Source organism: Haliotis rufescens, unplaced genomic scaffold, assembly GCF_023055435.1.
Source record: "Haliotis rufescens isolate VD_foot unplaced genomic scaffold, xgHalRufe1.0.p SCAF_3, whole genome shotgun sequence".
NCBI classification, from domain to species: domain Eukaryota; kingdom Metazoa; phylum Mollusca; class Gastropoda; order Lepetellida; family Haliotidae; genus Haliotis; species Haliotis rufescens.
This window is the reverse complement of record NW_025964001.1, coordinates 4,072,529-4,084,500: the sequence shown is the minus strand read 5'-3', so window position 1 is coordinate 4,084,500 and position 11,972 is coordinate 4,072,529. Positions and strand designations below refer to the sequence as shown.

The following is an 11,972-nucleotide window of genomic DNA, read 5'->3' as shown; positions in this document are numbered from 1 at the left end:
CACTTGTACCATATGTTCCCGTGTTTTTTCAGATGATCAGTTGACTTGCCTTTGTTTGTATGGGTGGCATAGTAATATCAAAGCTGGGGACAACATGAATAAGCTTCTCACATTGTACGCTGTTTGGAACTGAACATTTTAAGCACTAGGCTTCACCATCTTTCCTTAATACACAAGTCATACCATCCCACCCCGTGTCCGACCAAGAAATATTACATTCTCCATTGTGAACAGATTTGACCTTCTTGCCTTTGACAAACAATAAAGGCACAGGTTATTTGCAAATAATGCAAACAGAAACAGATTGCATGCTAAAATGAAATAGAGAGTTAAGCTGGTAATAATGGATACACATGTATCCTACACAACTGTTAAGGATCACGTCACCCTCTGTTTTCTTTCCACAAAAAATGAGTCAGAGGAAATGCCTGTATATCCAGATGAGTCAGCCTTCTGGCATAACAACCTTGTGTTGCATTTTGGTTTAACAAACAGGTATGTCACTTGAAAAACTATGGCTTAAGGAACTGAATTTACCACCACTTGGCAATGACGGAACAACTTGTGTTACCTATCATTTACCGTGATTATATAACAATTTCTAAAAATCTTGTGCCTCCGGTTAGATTCAAACCCGCAAACTTAGCATCAAAGGCTAACGAATGTTGTCTTTTCCAAAGGTGATATGGAAGAAATTATGTGGACCTATTTACTAACATCAAGACACATAGTTTATCCGTTTATGAACACTGTCAAGACATGGTATGAATTTGTTCCAAAAGTCAAAACGCCACTTCAGCACATGCTGCATGTTGAACATGTTGTAGATCCGCAACAGTGAACGTTCATGTCAACACATTATGTTTCAAATGAACTGGCGCATCAGGCAATCTCTGGGATTGTGGTGGAACATCTACAGGCACATTAGCGTCTGGAACACTACCCAACTACCCACTGGACTCCCGGTGTAAGCTGCCCCCCCCCCCCCCCCCCAAATCATCTAATTATTTGTCCATCTACATTCTTATTCTTCTAAATATAGTCAGATGGGTGTAATACATTCACAGAATCTACCCCGGGGTCGGGTCGGGGGGTATACTTTCATACTTTCAGACTTTACACCGGGTCCAACAATGACACAATCTAAATCAAGTCCCTCGTCAATTCTTGATCTACCAGCAACAAAATCAGAAGATCCATTATCTGTCACAAGCATTGTCACATGTGTAGGCGAAGCTGTATTAGGCATGAGTTCTTTTGGAACTAGGTCAGTATCAACTGTATGTAGCAATTTAAGCTATCTAATCGTGGTCTAAACAAAAAGTTGTGTCACGGCATGCTTCTTCTCTGCATATGCTTTCGTTTTCTCTGCATATTTCAACAAAAGATCAGGCTCAACGGAATGTAGCACAGGCAATTTGGTCTTGATATCCCTGTTGAGAAACAATATAGCTGGAGTCTCACCAGTTGCACGATAAGTAGTAGCATGATACATCTGAAGTATGATGGGAAGAAATCTCTTCCAGTGTCTTCCACCACTACCAGATGTGCGAAATGATTTCTTCAGAAGTCTATGAAAACGATAAATCTTTTATTTTGGAAAATGAGGTGATGAACGAATATGTATGACGCCAGTCTTTCGGATATACTTTGTAAACTGTTCACTGACAAACTGCCTACCTTTGTCAGTTACAATACCATCAGGAAACCAGTGCTCCGACAATAACCTCACCAGTCCTTCTATAACAGTGGAGGTAATGTTTAGGATCAACACCGCACATGGATAAGATGAAACATAGTCCATCGTGAACAAGAAATGTGTTCCTACAGGACCAACAATATCAATGGCAACCTTTGACCACGTTCTTGGTGATGGTTCAGTAGGCAGTAAAGGAGTATCCTCTTATAACTGAAAGTTAAAAATCTGTTATTATCCTTTGGATATGGTGAAATTTGGAATAGACAATCAGTTTCTTGTATCCATTCATTTATATCCTCTTTTAGAACAAGATGTATTGATATTGATAACCAGTGTCTCTTTGAATCTTTTGACAAATTATCTTCATTATATTTGTATAAAACAATTAAGCTATCAAATGAATATGAAAATTATTTAAGTGTTGTGAAAATTGCTGCATTTAGGATTATTCTCTCACAGTTTCGCACGTCGAGCAGTGATCTTATGGTATCACAGGGTAGAAAGTTAGGTATTCCAAAGTGTGAAAGACTTTGTCCATTTTGTATCATTTCAAGTGTAGAAACAGAATACCATGTTTGTTTAGTTTGTCCGTTTTATGACGATCTTAGAAGAAACTTTCTGCCAAGTTGTTATTATACATCTCCATCAGAGCATAAATGTAAGGTTTTATTTACCACCAGTAATGCTTTCACAATCAATAATCTTGCCAAGTTTACATTCTTTGCTCTTAAAATGAGGAGCAAGCAGTTGTCCATTATATAGACTATTAATTCCACCACCATATGTATATGGTCTCAGATACCCTTGTACTGATTAGTATTGATATTACTACATGCACTTGTGGCGCAACATGTTTGAATGCTTGAATATATATATTGTAAAATGTGCCTGTGGCCTGATTTACTGAAATAAACCACTACTACTACTACTATAACGGTTGATTCAATATACATGATGTACATATGTTCTACGTTCTATTTGGCTGAAAGAATCTTGCGCGAAAACACTGTTTTGTCCGTACAATAAGTTGATTGGTTTCATGAGCCATGAGCAATGTTAAGAACTTTAAGTGTCAAGTCACTCACTTGGAACCACAATTCACACTCTCCTCAGAACCTTTAATTACAAAGTAGACAGTTTATCTCTTTAACTGAGATAAGCAGTCAGCAAATCACTCCAGTTCCCCGAATCAACTGACTGTGCAGTCTTCAACAACTCTAAATCATACAACGTAGCAGTTCTCAAATCATCGAGTTGAGGTCAAGTCCAACCCATATGTATCAGCCACATGCTTGGCGTAGCGATCAGCACCATAATCACATTTCTCCACAGAAGGTAATGGATGTCTAAAGAAAAGTCGTTAGCTGGAACATGCATTGCATTTAAGCCATAACCTTGAGGTTTCCATGCAAATCAATGTGTTTGGCGGTAACTGTATCGCTTTGGTGGACGGTGTGGAAAGCTGGAATTTTGTATCGAGTCTGGATACTGTTTAAGCTACGGCTAAAAAACAGATATTGTTTATTTAAAACTATGAGCCAGATTTTTTTGTAAAGAAAAACACCTTGCAACGATGTTAATGTGAAGCAACATGTGTATTGCTTCACCTGCAGCAACATGTGTAACGCTACACCAGCAGCAACATGTGTACCGTTACACCTGCAGCAACATGTGTACCACTACACCTGCAGCAACATGTGTACCGCTACACCTGCAGCAACATGTGTACCGCTACACCTGCAGCAACATGTGTACCGCTTCACCTGCAGCAACATATGTACTGCTTCACCTGCAGCAACATGTGTACCACCAAACCTGCAGCAACATGTGTACCGCTACACCTGCAGCAACACGTGTACCGCTACACCTGCAGCAACACGTGTACCGCTACACCTGCAGCAACACGTGTACCGCTACACCTGCAGCAACATGTGTACCGCTACACCTGCAGCAACATGTATACCGCTTCACCAATGAAGCAACATGAGTACCGCTACAACTGCAGCAACATGTGTACCGGTACACCTGCAGTAACATGTGTACCGCTACACCTGCAGCAACATGTGTACCGCTACACCTGCAGCAACATGTGTACTACTACACCTGCAGCAACATGTGTACCGCTACACCTGCAGCAACATGTGTACCGCTACACCTGCAGCAACATGTATACCGCTTCACCAATGAAGCAACATGAGTACCGCTACAACTGCAGCAACATGTGTACCTCTACATCTGCAGCAACATGTGTACCACTACACCTGCAGCAACATGTGTACCGCTTTACCTGCAGGAACATGTGTACTGCTTCACCGGTGAAGCAACATGTGTACCGCTACACCTACAGCAACATGTGTACCTCTACATCTGCAGCAACATGTGTACCACTACACCTGCAGCAACATGTGTACCACTACACCTGCAGCAACATGTGTACCGCTACACCTGCAGCAACACGTGTACCGCTACACCTGCAGCAACATGTGTACTGCTTCACCAATGAAGCAACATGAGTACCGCTACAACTGCAGCAACATGTGTACCGGTACACCTGCAGTAACATGTGTACTGCTTCACCAGTGAAGCAACATGTGTACCGCTACACCTACAGCAACATGTGTACCTCTACATCTGCAGCAACATGTGTACCACTACACCTGCAGCAACATGTGTACCGCTTTACCTGCAGTAACATGTGTACTGCTTCACCTGTGAGGCAACATGTGTACCGCTACACCATGCAGCAACATGTGTACCACTACACCTGCAGCAACATTTGTACCACTACACCTCCAGCAACTTGTGTACCTCTACACCTGCAGCAACATGTGTACCACTACACCTCCAGCAACATGTGTACCTCTACACCTGCAGCAACATGTGTACCACTACACCTCCAGCAACATGTGTACCACTACACCTCCAGCAACATGTGTACCACTACACCTCCAGCAACATGTGTACCTCTACACCTGCAGCAACATGTGTACCACTACACCTGCTGTAACGTGTGTACTGCTTCACCTGTGAGGCAACATGTGTACCACTACACCTGCAGCAACATGTGTACCACTACACCTGCAGAAACATGTGTACTACTACACCTGCAGCAATATGTGTACCGCTACACCTCCAGCAACATGTGTACCACTACACCTCCAGCAACATGTGTACCACTACACCTCCAGCAACATGTGTACCTCTACACCTGAAGCAACATGTGTACCACTACACCTCCAGCAACATGTGTACCTCTACACCTGCAGCAACATGTGTACCTCTACACCTGCAGCAACATGTGTACCACTACACCTCCAGCAACATGTGTACCACTACACCTCCAGCAACATGTGTACCGCTACACCTGCAGCAACATGTGTACCTCTACACCTGCAGCAACATGTGTACCACTACACCTCCAGCAACATGTGTACCACTACACCTCCAGCAACATGTGTACCACTACACCTCCAGCAACATGTGTACCTCTACACCTGCAGCAACATGTGTACCACTACACCTGCTGTAACGTGTGTACTGCTTCACCTGTGAGGCAACATGTGTACCACTACACCTGCAGCAACATGTGTACCACTACACCTGCAGAAACATGTGTACTACTACACCTGCAGCAACATGTGTACCGCTACACCTGCAGTGATATGTCTACTGCTTCACCCGTGAAGCAACATGTGTACCGCCACACCTGCAGTTACATGTGTACCACTACACCTGCAGCAACATGTGTACCACTACACCTGCAGCAACATGTGTATTGCTTCACCCGCAGCAACATGTGTACCACTACACCTGCAGCAACATGTGTACCACTACACCTGCAGCAACCTGTGTACCACTACACCTGCAGCAACATGTGTACCACTACACCTGCAGCAACATGTGTATTGCTTCACCCGCAGCAACATGTGTACCGCTACACCTGCAGCAACATGTGTACCACTACACCTGCAGCAACATGTGTATTGCTTCACCCGCAGCAACATGTGTACCACTACACCTGCAGCAACATGTGTACCACTACACCTCCAGCAACATGTGTACCACTACACCTGCAGTAACATGTGTACCACTACACCTGCAGTAACATGTGTATTGCTTCACCTCCAGCAACATGTGTACCACTACACCTGCAGCAACCTGTGTACCACTACACCTCCAGCAACATGTGTACCACTACACCTGCAGCAACCTGTGTACCACTACACCTGCAGCAACCTGTGTACCACTACACCTGCAGTAACATGTGTATTGCTTCACCTCCAGCAACATGTGAACCACTTCACCTGTGAAGCAACATGCTTCGGTCATTGTTACAAAAACATGCAGAATTTATTTCTGTGAAAGGAACAGGAGATCAATTTAATTTCTTTTCACAACACATTTATATTCATGACATCCAAGATTAATTTTTCTTGGGTAAAACCCGAGTTTTCATTATTTTATTCAAGGTCAAACAAGAATAAATCATTCTTTTAAAATATCCCCACCCCCTGCATATCTTAGCCTCTATGTGTGTAACGACACTATTTATTTAAAGTAACATCCTGGTACATCATTGTTGAAGATCTACATGTTGTGACTGGTATTAAGTACACATTTGACCTCCACCTTGTGTCAACATACAGGTAAATATGGGCGATGTTCTTCAGAAGCAATGTACTCGGGGGAAATAACTCAGTATGGTTTGTTCAAAGGGGTTCTGTTATGTCAGTTGGTGATGTAAGTCTTTGCTGTTTCTTTGCTGCAGCGTATGACGTGCACGGTGTCGGTGTGGTACCAGGCGTCGAGTGATCCTAAATATCAGCTGGACTCCGACTCGTGTGGACCACTCTCCTAGGTAAGTAAGATTGTTTTAAATGTTATAAAACTGACATAGATAAGCACTCCTAGTCGGAGGCGCGGAGCAGTCGTGAGATGAACATATTTTATGCCAGAATGCATTCACATGGTCCACTGTTATCATTATCCACCTCTCCAGCAGCAGATTCTAAAGAAATTCTGCAATTTTAATCCTTGCATAACCGATAAGGATTTGAGGTTAACTTTGTAAGACATTATTTTCTATGTTGTATTTTAATTTCAGGTGGATTCCAAAGTGTGTGTGTGTGTGTGTGCGTGCGTGCGTGCGTGTGTGCGTGCATGCGTGTGTGCGTGCGTGCGTGCGTGCGTGTTTGTGTGTTTGTGTGTGTGTCTGTGTGTGTGTGTCTGTGTGTGTGTGTCTGTGTGTGTGTGTGTGTGTGTGTGTGTCTGTCTGTGTGTGTGTGTGTGTGTGTGCGTGCGTGCGTGCGTGCGTGCGTGCGTGTGTGTGTGTGTGTGTGTGTGTGTGAGATGACAGATTCTACCCATCTCCTCATTCCTCCAGTGAGTCTTGTGATACGATCAAGAGGTAACTGCTGACACTCCCGATGTAATGCAGCCTCTAAAGCTGTCACATTCTGTACCATGGATCCATTGCCTAAGTCGATGCCCAAGAATTCCTAAACATGTTCCAATGGATCCAAATCTGGACTCATAACAGCCAAAGCCAAGTGTCAGTTGCATGTCCTTGCATAAACGCAGTCACAGCACGAGAACGATGGGGTCCAGCGTTGTGGTCCATAAATACAGGTCGAGTGTCAATTGCATGTCCTTGCATAAACGCAGTCACAGCACGAGAACGATGGGGTTTAGCGTTGTGGTCCATAAATACAGGTCGAGTGTCAATTGCATGTCCTTGCATTAACGCAGTCACAGCACGAGAACGATGGGGTCTAGCGTTGTGGTCCATAAATACAGGTCGAGTGTCAAGTGCATGTCCTTGCATTAACGCAGTCACAGCACGAGAACGATGGGGTCTAGCGTTGTGGTCCATAAATACAGGTCGAGTGTCAAGTGCATGATTGTTGAAATGTGGCACAACAACAGGATTGGTGATATCCTGGATGTAACGATTGCCGTTGAGATTGCCACGTACTGTTACCATGTCGAGTTTACGGTCATGAGATATTGCTCCCCACACCATGACAGAGCCTCCACCTTACGGGAATGTTGGTACAATGATTCTAGGAGTTTACGCAGTGTCTCTGTGTCATCAAACCCGCATTCGCCGATCTGTGACGTGCAGCAAGAATATGCTTTTATCAGTCCACGTCCTCAGATTCCAATGACGGCAAGCCATACACCAGACCAGTCAAAATCTCTGAGGAATGTCTGATGACCCTTCGTGACTTCGACCCAAATGATTTGAGCCATTTTCGGACAGTTCCCGTGGAAGGATTGCTGTGGGAAGCCATTGTTCTCTCAGAGCTTTACTCGTAGAAAAGGGTTGTCGACTCACAAGACGTACTGGAGCCCAGTCTTTCGCGATGGCACGGCCCGCGGACGGTCCTTTTCTTCGCGTGTCTGTCGGTGTTTTCTTACGAGTCTGCTGATGACAGTAGGGCCATAGCCAAGTTGATCATGCATGCCAATAACTTGCCAACAGCATATCCCTGACAGCCTCCTGCTTGCCATTGTTAGATGTGCTTACTAAACATACGGATAAATGCCACTTTATATATTCTTACTTGCATCAATATCAAAATTCTTTTCCTGAAACTCGATGGTATCATGCTTCACGTTTGTATGTCTTTGTGACCTGGGCAACACTGTTAGTTATTGTCATGACTATATTCGAGATTGGCAGCAATTCTATGAATGTGTACAATGAAACTTGAATTTTTATAAACGTGTAGATCACTGTTCTTTATTTTTGTCAGGGGGTGATTGTTATTATTTCTAGGTGCACATATGAACAACCTATTAGAATTGTTATGTTTGTTTACTATTGTTTAAAAGGTGGACCAGAAAACAAAGCAGGGCATAAGTAAGATGACATTGGGATGTTGTCGATCAGAAGTAAGGTAATCGAGAAGCCATGTTAAGATCCCAATGGATGCTGTCCTCGATCATCAGAAGTAACGTCTTCAGTCTCTACAGAACCATCAATATGACAGGTATGTGCTGTCCTCGATCATCAAAAGTAACTTCTCAAGTCTCTACAGAACCATCAAGACGACTACTGTGTGCTGTCCTCGATCATCAGAAGTAGAGTCAACGGATACTTCAGTAGATGTCCACAGACTTCTATCATGTTACATACAGAAACTTCTGAGTAATGGCAAGACATATTTATAATTGGTTCGGAACTTGAGCTATTATTTTCAGTGGGGGAACCCAGTGAGATAGGTTCGGAAATGTTTGGGCCCTCGAGACAACCAAAGACAATTAAACAGATCAAAACAAAGATACCATTTCACCCTGAATATCTCACAGATATCATATTTTCATTAAAACTGCCATGGAACATGGACTGAACATACCATTGCTGAGTTGATCATTCATGTGCTGTTTCAGATTGATGATCACGGTTTCAGAACACATGTTGGTATCATCATTCACCTGAAACTATGACGAAGGAGAGGAATGTATTGTAATACATACGGCCATGGTTTACAATAGGTTAGACATTCTGTGAAATTATGTTTCAGCCACATAAAGTGAGGTCAGGTGAAAAGGGGTTTTAACATACCGATGAAAAGTATTGCACTTAAACAGTGACGTGCATCCAGACACAACAGTCATGATGACCTGTGTATGTTGTGGTGAGACACAACAAAGCTATCAAGATGACCGGAGTTATTGTCCTTAGACAACAGAGCCAGCATGATGACCTGGGTGTCGTCGTCAGTGACAAGAGAGCTATGAAGATGACCTGAGCTATTGTGACTCATGACTCATTCATGGTCATCTGGGACAGACAGTCTGCTGGTATGTTTAGTTTGTACGGTGTGTGACATGCTTCCATTCCGAAGCTAAACGAGTCTTCCAAGGCAAACAAACCTGAAATCTCCGTCAAGAAATGTTTTGACGTAGTTTCCCCTTGGTGCTGTGGTGTAACAGTAGTTCCCATCCTTGTATGCGTGAAATGTAGACAATGAATGCGCATTTTGTTGTCCAGGTACCACCATTCCCCTTGGACTGTGTTGTTACAGTAGTTCCCATCCTTGTATGCGTGAAATGTAGACAATGAATGCGCATTTTGTTGTCCAGGTACCACCATTCCCCTTGGACTGTGGTGTTACAGTAGTTCCCATCCTTGTATGCGTGAAATGTAGACAATGAATGCGCATTTTGTTGTCCAGGTACCACCATTCCCCTTGGACTGTGTTGTTACAGTAGTTCCCATCCTTGTATGCGTGAAATGTAGACAATGAATGCGCATTTTGTTGTCCAGGTACCACCATTCCCCTTGGGCTGTGGTGTAACAGTAGATCCCATCCTTGTATGCGTGAAATGTAGACAATGAATGCGCATTTTGTTGCCCAGGTACCACCATTCTCCTTGGACTGTGGTGTTACATTAGTTCCCATCCTTGTATGCGTGAAATGTAGACAATGAATGCGCATTTTGTTGTCCAGGTACCACCATTCTCCTTGGACTGTGGTGTTACATTAGTTCCCATCCTTGTATGCGTGAAATGTAGACAATGAATGCGCATTTTGTTGTCCAGGTACCACCATTCCCCTTGGACTGTGGTGTTACAGTAGTTCCCATCCTTGTATGCGTGAAATGTAGACAATGAATGCGCATTTTGTTGTCCAGGTACCACCATTCCCCTTGGGCTGTGGTGTAACAGTAGATCCCATCCTTGTATGCGTGAAATGTAGACAATGAATGCGCATTTTGTTGCCCAGGTACCACCATTCTCCTTGGACTGTGGTGTTACATTAGTTCCCATCCTTGTATGCGTGAAATGTAGACAATGAATGCGCATTTTGTTGTCCAGGTACCACCATTCTCCTTGGACTGTGGTGTTACATTAGTTCCCATCCTTGTATGCGTGAAATGTAGACAATGAATGCGCATTTTGTTGTCCAGGTACCACCATTCTCCTTGGACTGTGGTGTTACATTAGTTCCCATCCTTGTATGCGTGAAATGTAGACAATGAATGCGCATTTTGTTGTCCAGGTACCACCATTCTCCTTGGACTGTGGTGTTACATTAGTTCCCATCCTTGTATGCGTGAAATGTAGACAATGAATGCGCATTTTGTTGTCCAGGTACCACCATTCTCCTTGGACTGTGGTGTTACATTAGTTCCCATCCTGTGTATGCGTGAAATGTAGACAATGAATGCGCATTTTGTTGTCCAGGTACCACCATTCTCCTTGGACTGTGGTGTTACATTAGTTCCCATCCTGTGTATGCGTGAAATGTAGACAATGAATGCGCATTTTGTTGTCCAGGTACCACCATTCCCCTTGGACTGTGGTGTAACAGTAGTTCCCATCCTTGTATGCGTGAAATGTAGACAATGAATGCGCATTTTGTTGTCCAGGTACCACCATTCCCCTTGGACTGTGGTGTTACAGTAGTTCCCATCCTTGTATGCGTGAAATGTAGACAATGAATGCGCATTTTGTTGCCCAGGTACCACCATTCCCCTTGGACTGTGGTGTAACAGTAGTTCCCATCCTGTGTATGCGTGAAATAAAGACAATGAATGCGCATTTTGTTGTCCAGGTACCACCATTCCCCTTGGACTGTGGTGTAACAGTAGTTGCCATCCTTGTATGCGTGAAATGTAGACAATGAATGCGCATTTTGTTGTCCAGGTACCATCATTCCCCTTGGACTGTGGTGTAACAGTAGTTCCCATCCTGTGTATGCGTGAAATGTAGACAATGAATGCGCATTTTGTTGTCCAGGTACCACCATTCCCCTTGGACTGTGGTGTAACAGTAGTTCCCATCCTGTGTATGCGTAAAATGTAGACGATGAATGCACATTTTGTTGTCCAGGTACCACCATTCCCCTTGGACTGTGACAAAGTCCATGTGAGCGCGGCAACCTTTGCCAGGAGCATCTGTGTATAGGTGATGTTCTGGAGTGGGAAATATGAGAGGGAATCCTGGGATGACATCGTGACGTTGTGGGCACCAATGTAGGTCCAACAACCGAACAGGGGAGGTGGCGGCAGGGTTCCAATTCGAGATTATGGTTTGAGTTCGTCCAATTTTGTAACAGACTTTACTGTAGCCTCCCTCTGTAAGTTACATCTTTGAGAGATGTAAGTGTGCCTAGGCATGACATCCACCAACGGCGTGACCAGTTGGACGGGTTGTGTATTTGGTTGAAATGCAGGCTTAAACATGGAAAGTATTGTACTTAATACATGCAAACTTATAAGAGTGTACATCCTTTGTGGGAATTTGCATCCCCCGCTCATA

The 11,972-nt window shown here is 43.8% G+C and overlaps 1 protein-coding gene across 1 annotated transcript in view; it reads left to right on the top strand.

Moving 5' to 3' along the window:
• The window catches only part of LOC124131862 (multicystatin-like), a 36,985-nt gene extending 30,428 nt beyond the window's left edge, over positions 1 to 6,557 (top strand). Inside the window, exon 11 of the mRNA XM_046495361.2 lies at positions 6,468 to 6,557. Coding sequence (XP_046351317.2) covers positions 6,468 to 6,557 — 90 coding nt within the window. The remainder of the gene's footprint in view (positions 1 to 6,467) is intronic.
• The last annotated feature ends 5,415 nt before the right edge of the window (positions 6,558 to 11,972 follow it).